We start from the raw sequence: 21,669 nt of genomic DNA on the forward strand, positions 1-21,669 counted from the left end.
AGACATTAGGACCCAAACATGATTTACCATTGATCGCAAGTTTCGTGCAATGCTCCAATAAACTTGTGTTATGTGCTCTGAATCACACACAAATTACATGTAGGTTCTCTGCAAACAGCCAAAATAGTATTTTGGTCTTCATAATGTGAAAATTAGTTATCTGAAAGAGTAATAAAAATAACGACTAAAAAAAAGGTATTCTTTGATATCTTTTTTTTCTGGATCAAACACTGTTGAAATTTCAAGCATGTTGTTTAAGCCTGTCATTCTTGCAACTATTGTCAATTTTTTTAAAAAGTTTTTTAAACCCTTATAAAAAGTTGTTTAAAATGGTTTAAACAATATTAAAAAGTTAAAACAATTGTTTAAAAGTTTAAATAACTTGCTCTAAGTAACAAGCTTAAACAACTAACATTTTAAAAAGCGTTAATACAGTATTCAACAGTATGCTCATCTCGTCCTTGAGTTAGCCTTAACTCAAACCCTGTTTATCATTATTCTTTGAAGCTCTCGCTTTCTTCTATATTCACTTGTACTTAAATAGTCAATTTTAATAATTCAAAACACATTTGAAAAGTTTGAAACTTTAGGAACTGCTCGTTAAAGCTTACAAAAATTCCACAACTCATTTTTGTGTGATATATTGTGGTTTTGCGTTGGATTGTCACACGTACTCTACAACTATAATTATTTTCTCCCCTTTGTGAAATGGGGTTTAAGCAGCTACATGATTAATCATCAGCACATGATGTCATATGGCCAGGGTGCATGAGTTCCTTTGAGCTCAACTGTAGCCGATGCTATATACATGTCAAAAAAGGACAACTGTTTAAAGGGCCAAATAAGAAAAAATGTGGATAATTTTCCAAAATCATGAAAACGAAAATTCAATATTTTACTTGATTTGATAAGTTATAGCAATCATACTAATGAAAAAATTTAAAATTGAAAATTTAGGACATCTCTTGCTTACATTAAGACAGGATGACAAGTTATGCTAGAAGTTGCACTCAAAGTTATGTGTAACTTATTGAACCTATTCCATACAATGTACTCATAATGGCATGCATAAATTATAAGTGTTTTTTTCCCATAAATTATTGCTGAATACTAAAATTCAATGACTTAATTATTTTTCATTAGGTTTTTTAATGAAATTTTCAGCATTTTTGCTCTTTGTATTTTATTCTTTTGATTAAAATATTATTTTTCAGCCCAGTGTACCATTTTAACATCAATGCACACACAGTTTCTAATATGTAACACTGATGATGACTATGCAGTAGTGGGCATCCTCTAATGTGGTGGTGCATTATAATATGATACCACATGCAACTGAAAGTGCAATTTTTACTCATACTTTAATAAATCTTTGTGAAACACTCAAGTCACGGTTTGGATTTGATCCTGGACCAAACTTTATGCAATTCTCCAAAGTTCTTCAGAGTGAGCACTGCCCAGGAAGAGATAGACTTAATGCTACCATCCTGAGTCTCTGGCTCCTAAATCTAAATTCCTATGACCTAAAGCCACAATGACGTCAATCCTACATGCCCATCAACAGAAACAAATCAATTAAAGGCAGTTAATAGCATCTTTGTCCAGGGGCCGTTTCGTAAAGCTGTTTCTAAGTTAAGAACGCTTTTAAGAACTGGTGATCCTTTTTTGTGGTAAATGATATTCACCATTAAATGTCCATTGGTGATTATTTAGCACGTAAGAAAGGTTCACAAGTCGTTCTTAAAGTCGCTCTAACTTACGAACAGCTTTATGAAACACCCACCAGGTTTCAAAATCAAAATGACTGATTGAGTTGCAATTCTTTAGGTCACACAATAAATGCAAGAGCTTTATAAGCCAAAGTTGATATCATTCATCAGGATATCTAGGATGATGTGATAGCGGTACAAACAGACCACTACACATTCTTTTTACAGGAGGAGAGGGCTAGTATTGTATGCTGGGTCATCCACAACATCTGCCTGCAGGATACTCTTATGCGTGGTGTACGGTGAACATTGTATTTTGTGTGTTTTTGCCAACTTTTGAAAATATGTGGTGTGAATTATATTTTCCCATGACATATTTTGTGCTCAGGAGGAAAGATGCAATGTGAAAGATAATGACGAAAATCTGAAAATTTGTGTACTAAACAAATGGAGAGTTGTTCACAAAATCAGCCAATATGAAGGATGTTTGCCAATTTGAGGATGCCCATAGAAAGTACAACAAGACTTTTAAACATCCACAACTTGCTTATATCAAAGCTGATTTTGATGAAACTTTTTTTTAATTGTTCATCTTATTTTACTCTTTCCAATATGATTGCTTCTCTTCTTGGGTTTTGGTTTCCTTTAAGAGTTCTATTGTGTATAAAAATTCAAATATTGTTAACTATACTAGGGAAATATATAAAGCATACCCAGGAATGTCACTTAAAATTGATCAAAAAGTCTGAAAGGATCATCTAGAACAACCCCTTTCCTATATCGAAAAGGAGGTTTCTTTGGCCAAAAATATCTTGAGGAGTCAGAACTCAGACTTAGGTCTGAAAAGTGCCATCCCTGTATACCTCTCATTTGGTGAAATCTTCAAAAACTACGCCAACAATGTGTCACTTTGCTTGACGCTTTCTATAATAAACCCAAATGATCAGTTACAATTCTAACCTGCAAAACATTGGGGAAGCTACTTAAATCTTCTTCAGTGTTGGCTTAAATTGCTATTCTAATTTCAATTTTTAAATACCTGCCAATATCCACACAATAAACAATATCAAACTGAATGCATGCATCTAAATGAATTAATGAAATATACTATACTGTAGTATATTGTACAGTGTAGCAGTAATGGATCCATACTTAATGGTACGCACCACAGTGTTGAAATAAATCATGATTTGAAGGGGAATGGATTCTTTTTGCAGATAGAATAAGAATTATACTTTATTTTGTAATTGTTTACTTACAAGCTGTAATAGGCAAGGTTTGAATCAATGAAGGTATAAAGTCTATCAAACATGGTGGCTTCGTATTTCAACTGATGACTCCTTGGGTAGATCAGCAACCAATGACAGTTAATGGAAATGTTTTCTGCTCATTCGCTACAGGGCTGAAGAAGACAGAATTTCCACCAAAGAATGAGGAGGTGACCTGACCTCGCTGTTAAGCAAAAACAAGGATTGTGTAAGGTCTGGTGAATTCCTACTCTAGATAAACTGCTGCAAAATTTTAAGCAGAAGACAAGGAATATTCCAGGTCTTTGCAGCGGCTAAAGCGAGAGCTGCTTAAGAAATTCCTTGACTTCCGTCAATGCCATTTGGTCATGAGAAAAGAAGGGCGTTGGGTCAAAGGTAACAATTCCTGTCCGCAAGAAAGCCCTGTAAATTACTCTCACGTGGGCAAAACTTTTCACTCTGCAATTCTTCACCGCTACAATCTCACAGATGACACAAACAGATCATATCTGAAGTCATGGATGACAACAAAGCGATGCGTCCGACCTGATGGCACGGTGGAGGCAGACCAAAGAGTACGTGATAATCGGAAACCTGGCAACGATACTGAAAAGTGGCTGAAAAACAACAACATCATCCTCTGCAACATCACAGAACAGGGCCAATGAAAGTCAATGTTGATCCTTGGCTTGGTGTCAACAGTCATGTTCACTTGACAGACCTGGAAACTTACATTGTAAGGTCAAGTTCATGGTCTTCAGCCCAGCAAGATGTACCTTGATGTCAGTCAACAAGCAGAAGCCCTTTCGGTCATAAAAAAAAATTCAGGTCATGACTGAGTGATCTTAAAGATATAAAGTGAAAAAAGCTTTGATTCAATTAGTTAGTTCAAACTAAAACTGCAGGATAATTTGATACTTATGGAACTCCAAGGTTATGCTACATCATCGTTTGAATAATGAACGATTGCACCTTCGAAATTGAATGATCACAGTTCAGTAGAGGGATGATCATTTTCCCACGAACTCCTAAAGCCTAAAACTACCACACCTCCATGTAAACCTAGCTCCGATTACCATGTTCAGAGGAAGTGGGATCTTTAGAGCGATTAGAAGTCTCCTGATCAAAACAATTACCTTGATGACGGAACACCAGGGGGTCCTAGCGAAACACCCCAAATCCGGTTAACCCACTGCATCTCGTACCAAACTACCCTCAAATAACTGACTGCATCTATGTCGCAACATACAAATTATAAATCGTTGTGGGACATTTGGCAAGAATTGCCGACATGAGATACCTTTGGAACTGGTCTAACAGGCGATGGCCAACTGGTGTCATGACTCTTCTGAAGCTTTACAGTATGTGTGAGTAATCATAATATGCCCACCTCTGGCCCCCTCCTCAAAGAAGATTTATGAATAAAATAAAACAAATGGAATGTATTCATTTATGGAATACATTAGAAAAACTTATAAATAGTGACACATTTTTCATTCAAAAGTCCACCAAAGAATAACATGGATTTTGTTGTTTTTTAATTTTTTAAAAAGTTTTCTATGATTCATTTTTCTTAAATTGCTGAAGTCAGCAGCACTAAATGTGCCATTTTATAAAAATGACTTTTCTCAGAATAATTCTTCGTGCAAACATGATAATGTTATTGGGCAAAGGATTTCATGCAAAAAAAAAAATCTAAAGAAAAAATTATTCCTAAAAATTATCTAAAAAATCGGAATCCTGTTCTTAGTCGGGAGAATATCATGCCTGGATATTCTTTAAAAAATAAAGAAACAAAGCATAGGGAGTGAATCTGTTGTCATTTTCCTTTACAATGGATTAGCATTGATTGGCATGACCTCAAAAGTGCCCTTAAATGACTGACATGTTTTGAGCATCTCAAACTTGAAAATACTGCCCACTCCTAACAGCTAATCAGCAAAGATCATGTCAATTCGATCTTAATATAGCTCGTAATCACAACATTGTCATAGTTAATCATGATATTAATGATAATATTACCGTTGAGTGCTTTAAGCGTTTGTGGTTAGATAAATTGAGGAGAGTCATCTACTAATTGATCTCTTGTGAACACGAAACAAATGAATGGATTAATTTATATCCCTGGAAAGATCAATGCTCATTAAAAGTACATTAATAAAACAATGAGACCAAATTATGCATTCAATCATGTACTGTCTCAAATCTCAACCAAATAAGACAATCAAGTATGATTCAGTTTAATACAGATTGAGATCTACAGATTGAGTGGGAGAGAGAAGCTTCCTCCCCCCCCCCCCCATTAAAGGAGAAGTTAACCCTAAAAAAGTTTATTGTAAAATAGCAGAACAAATTATAAAAAAAAATTTTGGAAGGTTAGAATAAATTCCATCAAAGAATAATAGTTATTATAATTTTAATGACTTGATTTGTGACGTAATATGCAAGCTGCTTTCCTATATATCCTACGGTTTAAAAAAATCAATGAAATGCCATTTTCTCAGAAAATTGTAGGTGTTTTTTATTGTACCTTCAGTATATCAATACATAAATAATTTCACACCCGCTCCTAAAAAGAAATTTTTAAAAAAGTCATCACGAACCATTAAGAAATGAAATTTATGCACTTTACATTACATAACATATGGGGCAGCTGCTCGTTCATGACGTCAGAAATCATAAAGTTGAAATTCTAATGACTTTCTTAATCTTTAATGGATTTTCCTCAAACCTTCACCAATGGTTTTTACTATTTTTATAACAAAGTGTTCGTCAGGGTGAAATTCCCCTTTAAAGGTCAGTTAACTCATGAAAACACAGATTGAAAAATATACAGGAAGTAATACAAATCTGAACAAAGGAACAACTTCACTTTCCAGTTTCAATTCCAAATCAGGGTATTTCTCACAAACAATTCCCTGATCAAATATAGACTTGATGAAAAGTCATGTTTGAAACTGTTTAAAAGATTTTTAAAAGGTTTCCATCAAACAGGGTTTTCATCAAAATAGTTTGATGATGACTCATAATCTGATTGGGATGGAGAAGAGACAGCCCTGGATAGAAGTGGGATAGCCTGCTCAAAGGAATCGGCCAGCCTGAAAGATCATAATTCTTTCTTAAAGGGGAATGAAACCTTTGGAACAAATAGGCTTGTGTAGAAACAGAAAAATCAAAGAATAAGAATAAAGAAAGTTTGAGAAAAATCGGACAAAAAGTGAGAAAGTTATGAGCATTTGAATATTGCAATCACTAATGCTATGGAGATCCTCCCATTGGCAATGCGACAAGGATGTGTGATGTCACTGATGAACAACTTTCCCTTTGGTGGACTATAATATACCCTCAAAATGTCTCTTTTTGCTTTTTCTTATGATGATACAAACTCTTTATCCATGATGTATTCTTAAAAAATATGTATTACATGCCCTCATGTAGACAGAACACATGATTTATGGATAGATGTGATAAAAGAGGCAATTCAAGTGAAATATATACTAAAGTAATGGGGAGAGTTGTTCACAAGTGACATCACACATCTTTGTTGCATTGCCAATGTGAGGATCTCCATAACATTAGTGATCACAATATTCAAAAGCTCATAACTTTCTCATTATTTGTCCGATTTTTCTCAAACTTTCATTGATCTGTTTCTTTGATTTTTCTGTTTTCACACAAGCTGTCTTGTTCCAATGGTTTCATTCTCCTTTAAGTTGTGTTTATGAATTCATACAAAAAATACCTATTAAAGCTTAAAGGGATGGTGCAGGCTGAAAATATTTACATCTAAATAAATAGAGTAAAATTTACTTAGCAAAATGTCGAAAATTTCATTGAAATTGGATAACAAAGTTATTGAATTTTAAAGTTTAGGAATATTTTGTGAAAACGATTAGTAAACTTAGTATATGCATGTCGTCATGAATAGCCATTAGGTAGGTTGAGGATGCGAGCGGGTGGACGGAAAGAAATGAAAAATATCCTTTCTTAATAAATTGATTATTTCTTTGTCTCAAATGTTTCAAAATCCACCTCATGGAAACTTCAGTGTCGGTTCTGCCTTGCTCAGCTTAATAGCTAAAAAACAAAGAAATTTGATGAATAGTTCCATAGGGCGTACAGAGTGGAATTGATCTTTCTTATCGATGAGTTCCAATGTAGAAACGGGGCTTTTGGTCTGGAGAGAATTGTCTTCAGTTCCTGCAACAAATGCTTCATCTGGTAGATCAGCTCAGGCCTCTCAATGTCTTTCATGAACGTCGCTTCACCATGCCTCCTTATCATTCATCACATACAACCAATTCAAAACAACAACCCTGAATATGATGCCCTGATTTCTCACTGCATTCATCATCAAAACTGGGGAGGGTTTTCATGAGAGGTTTAGTCAGTGATTTTTCACTGCCTTATTTGCTTTTGGCCAGTAATATGCAGGGATTTGCAGTAGCTTTTAACAATAGGCAGTGTAAATCATTGATACTCATCCATGGGTACAAACACGGTGTAGAAAGCAGGCATAAAACAGTGGGGGGGGGGTATTTCACAAAGATTTATGTATGACTTTAGGTTCGTGCTTAAATGCCTAGTTGCGTGCAGTTTAAAAGGCATGACCGCATTGGTCGGATCATGCCAAGAGCACGCGCTCTACTGGAGGCGCTCAGTCGGTAGCTCAGTCAGTAGAGCGGGTGTTTTGGATTCCGGTAACCCGGGTTCCAGTGGCGGACCGTGACCCGGAGGAGACAAAGCACTGGAGGGGCACAGCATTGTTCACAAACAATACAGTGCCCCTCCAATGCTTTGTCTCCTCCGGGTCACGGTCCGCCACTGCTGGGTTCGATTCCCACTTGGTGAGCTAGTGCTCTTTGGTAAGGCATTAATCCTCATTACCAGGTCCCTCGGAGACTACCTTAAGCCGTCAGTCCTCTGGTTGCTTACTTACAAGTATCCTTGCTTTCATAGCAATTAGGTAAAAAAATCATCACCATTTACCATATTCAACGTTATTGATCATTAAGACTGCGGGTTGGAAATTATGCTTTGATTTGATACTTCTCTCCTGAAAGGACCCAAGAGCTTGTTTTCCAAGTAGGCTGTATGACTACATAAGAGTGGATTAATCACAGAAACCAGCAAAGTTTAAACTTTTTACAAGGTGGCAGTCAAATAAACTGTGCGGAAAAGAATATGAAGAAATTGTATTCTCACCTGTCACCTGGCAATGAAGGAAGTGCTCTGTCTCCCTCTGTTGGGCAAAATGAGAAAGGGATATGAAAAAAAAATTCTGGTTAGCTCTACATTATGTATAACTTGAACTGTAGTTGACATGCTTTATCAATTAATCCATAGAGTAGGCCTACTGGATCATGTAATTTCTGTAGGCTTTGTCCAGGAGACCACACTATTTGTCAGTGGTTTATTATCTTCTTTTATTCAGAAAAATCACTCTCAATCTAATGATTCTGAGAGTATTATCATTTGCTTTTTTCCTTCATATAAAAAATCATAACGGTTTATTTCCAATTCGTCTAATGCCAATTCGTCCGGTTACCATCTCGCCTACTATCATTTGGTCTACCATCAGTTCGTCCACTGTCCACATGGACCAATTGCCAATCCGTCCACTCACCATTTCGTCTAATAACCAGTTGGTCCAATAGCCATGTAGTCCATATACCATTTGGTCTAATTGAACTAAGTGTTCATTGTACAAAATGAATGAAATTGAGATGGATATTAGACCAACTGGTTACGAATGGACGAGTTGGCAGTAGATAATTTGGCAATTTATCATCGTAACCCCCCTTCAACGTATTTCTTTATCAAACCACTAAGACTATTTGTAACTTCTTGATTGCTAAGTTAAATGGAGGTTCAGGAATGATACTGAATAATTTCACTATTTTCCCATAACAGTATGTTACATACAGCAAATCTGTTCAAAGAAAATAATAGGATTGTAGGATAAACATAATACAGAAATCCAGTACATTTCTTTATACAAGAAAACACAAAAATAAAATAAGCGAATGGGGAGGCAGACATTCAATAAAACAAATTGACAATGCAAACTATTATACAAAAAGCAATGAAGAATGAACAACGACATACAAGTATGTTTCCAAACCTTAAAATGTACACATGTACAAAAATAAATAATACTGAACATCAAGTAGTGCTAGTAGCATATATAAATGAAATAGATGCTTGTAAATTTCCAAAATACACAAACATGTATTTTGTCATGAACTCTGTCTGTGAATTAATGAAACAAATTTCATTCATTTCACATTTATCATTGAAGATAATCCAAACGGTTTATTTCCAATTTGTCTAATGCTAAATTGTCCAATTGCCAACTCGTCTACTATCATTTGGTCTACCATCAGTTCATCTACTTACCACATGGTTTACTTTCATTTAGTCTAATGCCATTCCGTCTAATAACCAGTTGTTCCAATAGCCATTTAGTCCATATACCATTTGGACTAATTGGACTATAAATTGTGCAAAATGAATGAAAATGAAATTAATATTAGACCAACTGGCTATGAGACGAAATGGTCATAGACCAAATGGTGATTAGATGAAGTGAAGGTTGGACCAAATGGTTGTTAGACGAAATGTTGATGGACGGAATGGCCTTAGACTAAATGAAAGTAGACCATGTGATGAGTGGAGGAGTTGGCTGTAGACGAATTGGCAATTTACCATCTAAAATATATTTTCAAAATACATTCCAAGTTCCAACAAACTGTTGTACTGGTATCATTTTAACGTAACATTTGCATAAACTCTATATTATATATGATAATATCCATTTTAAATTGTCTACCAACAATACTATAATTGAACATGGAACAAGATCATCAATCAACAGCAATAAAAGGTAGAAATTATTATGAACATTAATATACTGTATGTAGGCCTACTTGGACATTATTGACCTTTATAAAACATGAATGAAATTAGATAATTTCCAGAGATTCATGAGTACATGAATAGATAACATGTTGCATCTCTTCATTACAAGAGTTTGGGAGAAAAAAACAAAACAAAGATGTAAACACACTGTTTTGTACACAAGCACTGGATATACGCAATGGTGAGGGACGATTTCACCTTCCTCAGAGCCGAAACTGCCCCTAAAATTTGAATGTTTTGGGGCAAATTTTTTTTTTCAGATTCGCTCCAAGAACTACCAAAAAAAACACTCTGAACATCAGAAGATTAATATTTAGCAAGTATCTACAAGATAATGTAATGAACCCCGATCCATCTGACCCCTAAAAACAAGTTTTACTGGGTCCATCTGGAAAAAACCATGACATTGTAACTTACTCTTCTTCGGCTTACGAACAACCGCATAGTCTGGAAATGATGATTTTCTAACTACAGCATACATGGAACGTAAACGTTGTTGAATATGACAAGCTCACAAATTTTAGATTTGTTCATGAAGAGAAAAAAGCAAGTTCAAGTTTCAAGGCCGGTCACATTTTAAGAAAGACATGCATGTAGGTAAATATGTACAATTCTCCTTGTATGTCATGGGTTATGTACACAAGTCAACACTGTTTGCCACGCAGAATGAAAGAATCAGACCGAGATATATACATCCAGAGTGCTCAAGATTTTGCATCAAGTGTGCTCACGAAACAAAACAGATTTCGAAACTACAGTGTACTTATCCAGTGTCCACTTAAATGTGAGGTACATGTACAAAAGTGCACCAGATTCAGTTGACTGAAAATAGAGGATCAACTTTCAAGTCAGATTCTATTAAAACTTTATCTTCGCTTTCGTTCTCACTCTCAGACAGCACTAGAAACCAATTTTTTATATAGAGAGAGAGAAACCATTCGATATTAAAAGTCAAATTGCGATATAAAAGATTAAGGCAGACTTTGCCATACAGCATCCACATGAAGGAAGCATGCATTCCTCCCACTGCAACACAAAACAAATATGATCACAATTATGAATGAGATCAATCAATGAACATGTAGATTTTACTTGCATGCTCAGGAAATAGAATATATTGTGAGTCCAGTATTATCCAAGTCCGGATAGTTTCTACGAAGCTAAAAGTGCAAGATAAGTACTTCCTCAAAAGAGACAATAATATTTTAATGGAGTCATTAATGAAATAAATCTGTTTATGGTTTTTACTTGATCTGCTTCAGGGAAAATGGGATCACACCTATTTCATTGTATAGGCCAACATGCAATATGCCTTAAAGGTAAATGCTAGTTTTGGTAACGATATCAAAATGAGCTCGTACAGAATCCAATGAAATGACCACCAAAGTGTCTGTTTGTATAAATAAAACGCATGTGCCAAAGGATTCTGGAAGAAATTGTGTAATTGCTGAGAAATCAGCAAATAAGCACAGGATTCGGGTAGAGCGTCGGGCCCGACACTCTAAGCAATAATTATACATTGTCCCACGTGCGCTTATCTGTGTTGGGGATCTTCGGTGTAAACATTTTTCAGCGTAGATTTCAAGATTCACAAAGTTCAGTTAATGTAACTGTACCAGGTCTAGATCCTCGATGATATACTGACAATTAAGCCCTGTTTTACAGACTTTCTCATGAAATCAGTGTTTACTGAAACTACTGGAATTTCTCTTTAACCTAGCGTAAAAGGGGGAGAGTTATACAGAGTCTGTCATTCACCCATTTCATATTCAATACGAAGAGGGTTATGAACTTGGACAAAAAGAATTTTTATATCTCCGACAACAAAATAAAAATGCATCCACTGAATTAAAACATAATTATAACAGCTTCAGGATTTCAAGCATAAACCCCACAAAAAAAATGTACAATGTCTAACCTGGAAATGTGACCAACTTTTGAGGGGAGGCAAGGGATGCCAAGACTTTGACAATGTTACATAACTTTTGGAATATCACTATCTTTTGTTTGCTAATAGCGATTTTTGTATCATTGGAAACAAATCCTGGTCATGCTAAAACTTCATTAGAAATGTATAATTTGCCCTTATAACACACACCATTTAATTGATATTCCCAAGCCAAGGTCTACAAAACAGAAACTTTACCAATTGAAACAAAAATATATCAGAAACCGATGACTGAAAATGTCAGATATTTATTCATCTGTATCTTCAAATTAACACTGTGACTGATTATTTTACAAGGGCTTTAATTTGGGTTGAAACTGGTTTCCTCTATAAGAATACATGTGTATGTATGAGAAGGTTGTGATTGCTATTGATTGAGTATTTGTTAATGATTGGTCATAATTCGATGGGATATTAATCCAGGCTTGACAAAATAGGCTGCAATAAAAAGGGTGATTAATGAGCTTTTGTGAAACACACTGAAACTAAGCTGCAGTAATTCAAAAAATAATTAATGGCTAATGATTATCATTATTTTAAATACCACTTAAAGCTTTAATAAGTTGTTTTATAGGTAAATACCACCCCCATCCCGGTGATGGGTCGCCAACCAGTCTGTTAAAAGTCAAGTCCACCCTAGAAAAATGTTGATTTGAAAAACAAGAGAAAAATCAAACTAGGATAACACTGAAAATGTCATCAAAATCGGATGTAAAATACATGTAAGAAAGTTATGCCATTATAAAGTTTATTTTTTTACAAACAGTTATATGCACATCCTGTTTGCAAATGATGAAATAATCAGTGTTTCGCATTTTCTATTTTTCTCTGTAATCAGGTCAACTGTTTGTTGGGGTGGAATTCCTTCAATAAATTCAAATATGAATTCTGGGCCCTAAATATCTTATCCTTTCAATACACCTGTAGAGGGTAGCGAAGAGTTGTACTGAATCCTTGCAAAAGGATGCTAGTTCAACATTGCAGAGATGCCAAGTTCAAAGACAAGCTATGCGTGAGATTTTCTGTGAATCTGAGTGAGATCACAGACATTGTGTACAATATATATGGGGATAGGCTGTGATAGTTGCGTGAGACAGAGATTTGAGGGGATGAACAAGAGTCCAAAATGCTTGAGTCTCACGCATAATGCGCGAGACTTGGTAGCTCTGACATTGGGTTTTGAACCAAGGTCCCTCTAATTATAAGAATCGAACCACTGCATCCTTTAATGTGTCCTCAAATGCACATTTACATGTGCTTAGGCTAATGCCAGTTATGGAACGGCAAGCGTACGTCATGACTTGATAACAGACACCATTAACTCTGATAAAATGAAAGCACTTCACCATAAGATGTACATTGTTGACTGCTTAAGGGCACAATGCCACAGTGAGATTTGAACACACGACCCTCTGTCTTATAACAACCAAACCACATCTCCGTGAGATGTCTACACTCACCGCACACTTCCAACTTAATAATAGAATGGCAAAGTGAAGATTGTTGACTACTAAAGGACACAATGCCACAGTGATCTGAGATTTGAACACACAACCCTCCCTATTATAACAATCAAACCACTTTACCATAAGATGTCCACACTTCCAATTAATTACTTAAAGGTCAAGTCCATCCAATAAGAATGTTGATTTGAATCAATAGAGAAAAATCAAAGCAACAGGAACAAACTCATAACAAGTTTCTAGAAATAGGAAACATTCTTAAATTTCCTCTACAAATTTCAATTTTTTTTAACAAATAGGAACGCAAAAGTTAAAATGTCAATTTTCTCTACCCCCAATCAGAAAATTCCAATTCAATATAAACACTTTTCAGGTATCCAATATTGCTGGTGAAACTATGAATTACCTTTAGCCATGGTCTCAGTCTGTTCATTAATCCTAAATTGTATCAAAAAAATAACAGAGCATTTCCAGTACAAGAAACAGAAACTGATACAAAATCATTTGAAAAGCTTTTTTAGTATAAATTCATTGCTGGAAAACAATTTTTTCTGACTCTGCTATAAAACAAAGCAAATAAACAAGGTAGTGGTTTGGGTTTCAGGCATGGCTTGTTGTTCTGTATTGGGGGTATTCCGGAAAGAGGAAGAATCAATAATTGTGTTGTAAAAGTGATGAAATCTAAGTTTTAAGAGGAACTACCCCTCCCCACCCACACATAACAAAAAGATACACACATGGACCTACATTATAGGTAAGGTTTGTAGACAAAATAAGGGCCGCATTTCATTAGCATTTTCGTCCGACAAGTTGTTGGATCTGACAACTTTCCCAGAATTCGATTGCCTGAGAACCATTGTTACTATGGTAACTGTCGGATAACACAGAACTTGTCGGTTCCCATGTGAATGACCTCACAATGAGGGAAAACAGATAAAAATAATTCCACAAGAGAAAAATGACAAGCAGAAGAGGGGGTCCTAAATTTGGTCCAAAAGAGGGGCAGAAATGGACTACCGTACTGATTAAGTTTTTCAAACCTTAGTTACTTTTAATACAACTCATTCATTTAAAAAATATTTCAGCTACAAAGACTGCTTTTCAAAGGACATTGAAGAACCAATGACCAGCGGTTGCTAATTTGAAGAAGTCTTCAAGCCCAAAACAACAAGCAGTGACCAAGACCTTATTATAGTCTACAAAACAGACTAAGATTTGAAACTTTAACAAATCATACCAGGTCTAGGTTGAAGACTAGACTTAATTCCCTGTCTGTATGGGTTGAAGTAGTCACAGTACATGAGTGAATCTAGTCTTGCTACTTCAGACTCTGCATTATGCACTATGTGAACACCAAGACCCATATTCTGAAGTCAGGTTTAACTTACACCACTGTCCAATTCTATGCTAAAATTATGGTGAGCCAAAATTTCAAAAATTCTGTTCATAATTTATATTTCTCATGTTTACTATTTAATTTTCTTTTTATTTCATAATGAATAAAAATACTTCAGTTATCATATCCAGACAATTATGAACAATTGGAGTGTCAAATTAGTTATACCATGGTCACATTTCTTCTACAGCGGCCGTACGGCGAGTCGAAAACAGTCGTTTTATTCATTTTTATTCAAACCACCTATATGTAGCTGGTACAAAAAAGTGTTAAAACGGCCGTTTCTACTCGCCGTACGGCCGCCGTAGAACAAATGTGACCATGGTATTAATAAAGTGGATTTGTACTGTTTGGGATTTGTGCCCCAATTGGCTATCCATAGTTAAACCACAACTTAAAACCAGGGTTTAATTTAAAACCCTAGTTCAGAATACAGGCCCAAAGGTCTATGCATGCAGACTAGCCTTACTAGGGCTAGGCAAAGTTATGGTGACTGAACCAAAACATTTGGGTTTTGTACGTGGGTGTGATTATATAGGGCATACAAAAGCAGTGGCCAACAAACATCCTGTCCTGTATAATACCCTACGTGGGACTACAGTTTATTTGTTGTGGCGAAATTAAATGGACACACGATTTGCACAAACAACAATATTTGATTTCGATCAATGAACATTCCAATAACAATAGGTCACTGACATGAAATAAGGTGCATTGCAACTACTTCACATAAATCGCACTATACTTCAAAATTATGATAATTAAAAATGCCCATTACAATATAAATGTACCTCACCTACGAAAAGTGGCACAAAAGGCCAATAAATTGAGGGGGCACAACCGGGGTGGGGGAGGGGAGGGGGCACAACCCGGGTTCGGGGGGCAGTCAAATATTATTGCTGTACACAAGCGCTACCCAAAAAACGCTTTTAAAGGGGTGGCTTTTTTCAGTTTTGGACGTGGGCCGCGCGTCCACTCGTTAAGGGTATCAAAAACACTGATTTTCAAAAAGAGGGGTAGTTTTGAAAGACTGGTCAATGGTCAATCGCAGGGTTAAACATATTTAGGGTATGTTTTTAACTTGTTTAGGGGGTTGTTTTGCAAACAGAGAAAAACTCGTTTAGGGGGGTGTTTGGAAATAATTTGGCCACGCATGGTGTACAGCAATACATTTGATGCCCCCTCCCCCCATAATGGCTTGTGAAGCAAAATTTCAGAAACCTTCTTAGGAAGCGAAACGAGCAATCAAAATTTTCACCTTTTTGGAATGAAAATCTGATATTGTGTTAAGATTTTAACATAATATTCAGCCAATATCACATCTTACCCCTTTTCTTTTCTTTTCCTTTCTCCTTTTTCTTTTATTTCCATGGACATGAATTTTGTTTAATGTTTCCACAAGGATTCTCTGTACACATATAAATTATAAACATTTTGTTTGTTTTGGTACAGTGTAAATATGAAAATGAAACCCCAAACACATGAATGCTCTAATACTGCATACTTCAAGGAATCGGAGCTATCTGAAATAAAACTGTTCAGTTGAGTTGAAGACATTATCTTCAACATAGATTAGTATTGGTAAAACTATCTAGTTCCAGCGATGAACTAAAATAAATAAATTTATTTTTTAAAAATGAGAAAAACTTATTTTACAACATATGTGAAAACAAGAAATAATTGAAACTATCTTTCTGGTGATCAACTTAAAATACAAAAATAAAAAAAAACAAGAAAAGTATTTTACAATGTAAATAAAGACATGAAATTTTTAAAACTTAATTTAAGGTAGTCAACTAAAAGAAATTGTATATAAGTCACGAGAAACATACACAAAGATGAGAAAAAAACATACTTAGCATTTTCAATGAAGAACAAGCAGCTAAGAGCATTATTTCTGACTGAAGATCAACTTTTCCATGTGCAAGACAAAATATTTTCTTTGTGATCTAAGGGTTCATACTCCAACAAAAATCTTGAATTGTGCATTTTCCAACTGAATGCTAATAACGAGATCCTCCTTCATACAGATAAACACTATATTATATACACAGGTACAGACAGATGGAATAATAGTGATATTATAAGTATACGGTACGCAGCAAACGATCTTTGGTGATGAAAATATGAAAATGCATTCAACAAAAAGTAAAAGTCTCCACCAGACGATAAGATCACACAAAAAGTTGAGAAGCAATAATCCTCAGCAAGATGCTAATATCCCGAGCTAAATACTAGTAAACCAAACGATTTTCATAATATCTTAATAATTTACAAGTAAATATCCATCACTTGAGGAGTTCGAAGCTGTCGAAAAGTGATAAATCCTGACAAAAATTATCCATCCTCTTGTCTTATAACACACTCAGCATATATCTTAAAGATTTGACCTCTATATGGTCTCCACAAAACTTGAGTAGAATGTAATCTACAACACAACAGGGATATTAACCACCACTCTGAACATTAAACAAGCCGGTGATACCACCAGAGTTACCCAGTATCAACGAGGCGGCCCTGATCATAACAATACCAGCAAATTTCACCTCAAGTAATCATAATTTCATGCTGATATCAGGCATTGTGACTTTCTGCTACCTGATACATGGCATATCCGCCATGGAATACATTGGATTTCCGGGTATAGGTAAATTATCAAACAATAACAGGGCAATAGTTTGTTCATTGCATTGTTCAAAAGGGCTTTAAAAGTGTCAACATAGCAGATATCCTGTGGCTTCTGTGTAAAAATGCTACCAGTAAAATATTTCATTATCTACAAACTTTATTTCCCTGTATAATCCCATTACTAATATCAGCCCATATTTCGCATCCATATATGTGCTTCCAAAACTTAGGGTTCTATTAATATTGATAGTTAAATTGTAAAATTTACCAGTCTAATGAGTCTATTACTTGAAAATGTTTCTTAAAGTGAATATTAAACATTAAGCTTCACTTGTTCGATAAAAATAAAAGAAACATGCCATAAATATGTGGAAATATATTAAAGAGAAATTCGAGTAGTTGCAGTAAACACTGATTTCATGAAAGAAAGTCTGTAACACCAGGCTTAATTGTCAGAATATCATCGAGGATCTAGATCTGGTACAGTTACATAAGCTGAAATTTGTGAAATCTTGAAATCTACGCTGAAAAATGTTCACACTGAAGATCACCAACACAGATAGGTGTGTGTGTGTGTTTGAGTTTTGTCAGACGTGTATCAATCAGATATGATTATTTACGTCTGGGACCGACCTTTAACGTCACCATCCGAAAGACGTGACCAGGGCTCGAACCCGGGGCTTGAACCTCTCCATCAATTTGTAACTTCCCCACAGCTTGGATTACAGGCGCACGCCACAACGTCCAGTTAGGCACACATGGGACAGTGTATTAATATTGCTGGAATAAAGACCCGACGGAAGTGACCGAATCCGCGCTTATTTTGCTTATTTCTCAGCAATTACACAATTTCTTCCAGAATCCTTTGGCACATATTTTTTATTCATACAAACAGGCACTTGGGTGGTCATTATATCACATTCTGTCAAGTCATTTTAGGCGGTTTCAAACCGCCTCGATCACAAGAATCCCCGTTAAATTACGAGAACTTTTTAAGGCTAATAAATACCCGTTAATTATTCCTGCATTCACACCGCCCCGAAACACATCCTTCGGGATAAGTTCCCGAAGTTACGAGCATGCGCAGTGTGGTCTGATAAGCAGGCAAGGCGGGAGATTCAAAATCTCTAGCCCAGCAGCCACCCACGCCGCCGCGCCCAACGACACGCTGGGATAAAAGTTCCCGTAAATTGCTTTCACATCGCCAAAATACCTGCGACCTTGGAAAAATCCCCACGAAAGTTCTCGTAATTTCGCCAAGTACCTACTATTTAGCGGGTATTTTCTTTCGGGGAGATTACGCGTAGTTTGCTTTCACATTACCAAAATACCTGGTATTTTCTGATCGGGGTAAATTTCCCGATCAGAGAATACCTGGAACTGGCGAACTTCGAGGCGGTCTGAAACCACCTTTTGAGATCGTAACCATAACTGGAAGTATAGTCTAGTCATAGAGGAAATAGTATGCTTCAATTTTGTAGAAACATTGCACGATAGGGTGCATACTGTACATGTACGGATAATGTATGATATCATCATCGTCATCATAAATGCTCATCATCATCCTCATCATCAGCATCAACATCATCATCACTACCACCAAACATCATTACTTCGCAATAATTCATAAAATTTGATCCTGTCTTTAGATATCTACTGTTACATTTCATCAGAGCGGTATTGAAACTACATGAAGCTATCATAAAATAATTGTGTCACAAGTAAATAAACTTTTCACAGATGACTGTTCATAACAACAGTTTGGAACAATTACTTTACATTCATTCAGGATACTGCTGCATACAGCATTTGATTATAAAAGTTAGTTTCTATTGCTATCATTCTTGGTTCAATGACTTCCTCTCTATACAGAAATATTTACAAAGTGTCCTCCACGATTCATCTTCCTTTTGAATTAGCTCTCTCTTGATTACACATTCCAACATTCAATTTATCATTTAAATCAGGGAATAATTTTCCTGGTATCGCATCGCAATTTCCTCCACATTTTTGAAAGTCTGCTACACATACAATACATGTAAAGTCATTTGCATAGCATATTTTGACATATAGGATTGTACATTACTGAATAGTTGAGAGTGTTTCTCTGGTCTTATGACTAAAAATATTATTTGAATATGTAAAGCAAAGTAAACCCCCGTAAATGCATTCCATATTTTTGGTTTGGTGTAATGTCAGGCAAAGAGACAAAGAACATTTGATATAATGACTAAAATCTGGTGAAAATGAATGCTAGATCATTTCTGAGTCGTAACTTAAAAAAAATAGTAATATAAGGTCTGTGAATCTGTATGTAAATGTACAAACGAATCAGTGCAAGAAGCTATTTTTAATATACATTTTGATTTCACCCTCACTTATACTGTACATACCTGGTTTGTTTTATGGTGAAACATTTCAACTTACAGTGAATCCGACAAAGAATCCAAACTTTGAAAATGAACACAAAACAATAATGAAATATGCAGAAATCTTATCTTAACTTTCATACACAATCCGTTTTCTGTCCTTTTTGTCATCCAATCATAATAGTCACCTCTTATCTTGTCAAAATAAGCCATATTTCCTGGAGTAAAAACCATGTTCACACTCCTAATTCAGTACAAAAATCAGTGTTTCTACAGATCCAAAACAAATTTCACGAAACTGAATCCCAAATTTCCTGAAATTCATAGACATTTTAAAGTTTGATTTTTAACCAAAATTGTGCAATAATACAGTGAGCCTAAATTTGGTCCAAGTGACCAAAATCAAGGAATTTAACATTTTTTTGCTCGAGCACTCTTTCAAAACAGAAAAACATTAGGAAATGCGAGCACAGAGCACGAGCAGAAAATTTTGAGCTATATACATGTATCGAGGTAAACAATTCTTAAATAAAACATGAATATCAAAAGTTACAACATTTAATTGTTATAATTTAATTGTAATTTTCGGATAACCTGGAATTTTTTCATAAACCGAAAATTATCTTAAAATGATCCACATTACCCAAAATTCTGGTAATTTCCTTCAAAATGGAAACACTATAACATAAATACCTGCCAAGTACCTAAAATTGCAAAACAAACAGAGAACTAGGTTATGGGAACATATAACATTTCAACCATGTGACTGAAGTGGATGGAAATCATGATGCATTGAAAATAGAATTTATGATCCAAAGGCATAATAATAAATGCACTATACTGTACATGTAGTAATTAACATCATATAGCCTCATGTACCATAAATTATTATTCATACAGACAATTTTAGAGCCCAAATACAAGTGTTATGTTGTTGATGCACTCGACCCACTTAAAAAGTTTGTTGAACTCGCCTAATATTTTTTTCCGAGGTGACACAATATTGAAAATATTGGACGACTAGAAGGGAATCCCCGAAATTTGTAAACTGCACTGTGATTGGTTAAGGAAACAGAGATATCCCAAAATACTAAGTAATAACGCCTGTGATTGGTCAATTACGAATTAAGTAAAATGTTGATTTTTCTCCCAATTCTGTGTTATGTAGAAACAATTCATAAAATAATGGACTGATGAATACATTTTTACACAATTTTAAGAAATATCACTTTCATGAAATAACATTACAGTCAAGTTTGATGAAAACAGTTGTATTTTTTCGGGGGCAGACGACGATCAGATCAGTGCATGCGCGCATGCATGGCCACAAACAGCTAGTTTATACCGGTACGTACAGTAACTGCGTACGTACGTACCGTACCGACCTACGGCCTCGGATATAGGCTAGTCGAGTCTAATTCTGGTCTAGACCTAGACTAGTTAATCTAGTGGAAATATTTTGTGACTATCTAGACATTGGAAAATTTGGATAGATCAAGACCTGCACTGAAAGCATATCCCAAGATCAAGTACTGACAATGCAGTAGGACACCGTACCGTACAGCAGAGTCAGAGTCTCAGGGCGGGAGGGTAAGTTAAAAATTATTTGCTAAAATTCTCTGTATGAATAATAATCATAATACTGGATGTCCCATTTTTCGGTCAATACAAGGAAATATAGGACTCGCTTTGCAAAATATTTCCTTGTATTAACCTCAAGGCCATCCAATATTTTATAAATATTCTGTTATAAGGCACACACAACAGTATGAGGATCAAGAGAATGGTAGCATACATAACTGCTACCAATCATGCCTACGATCTAATGAGCTCCAGAAACCCCTGATTTTGTTGTGGTCCGTTCCAGAGCATTGCATTTTTAGCAATCGCGATACAAGAGGCGCTCTGGAGACCCTAATTTTGTGACCAAGATTTAGTTCCAGAGCCCCCTATTTTCGAGTTGGTGCGGCACTTAGGTATCATGTTAT

The 21,669-nt window shown here is 35.5% G+C and overlaps 1 protein-coding gene across 5 annotated transcripts in view; it reads right to left on the reverse strand.

Annotated features, from left to right (window-relative positions):
* LOC121430748 (focal adhesion kinase 1-like) overlaps nt 1–21,669 on the reverse strand; it is a 139,549-nt gene that overhangs the window by 47,014 nt on the left and 70,866 nt on the right. For all 5 annotated transcript variants that reach the window (XM_041628128.1, XM_041628129.1, XM_041628127.1 and 2 more), the window contains one exon: nt 8,162–8,198. In XM_041628128.1, the coding sequence (XP_041484062.1) occupies nt 8,162–8,198 (37 nt within the window). The remainder of the gene's footprint in view (nt 1–8,161; nt 8,199–21,669) is intronic.

The sequence above is a fragment of the Lytechinus variegatus genome, chromosome 17 (assembly GCF_018143015.1).
Source record: "Lytechinus variegatus isolate NC3 chromosome 17, Lvar_3.0, whole genome shotgun sequence".
NCBI lineage: Eukaryota > Metazoa > Echinodermata > Echinoidea > Temnopleuroida > Toxopneustidae > Lytechinus > Lytechinus variegatus.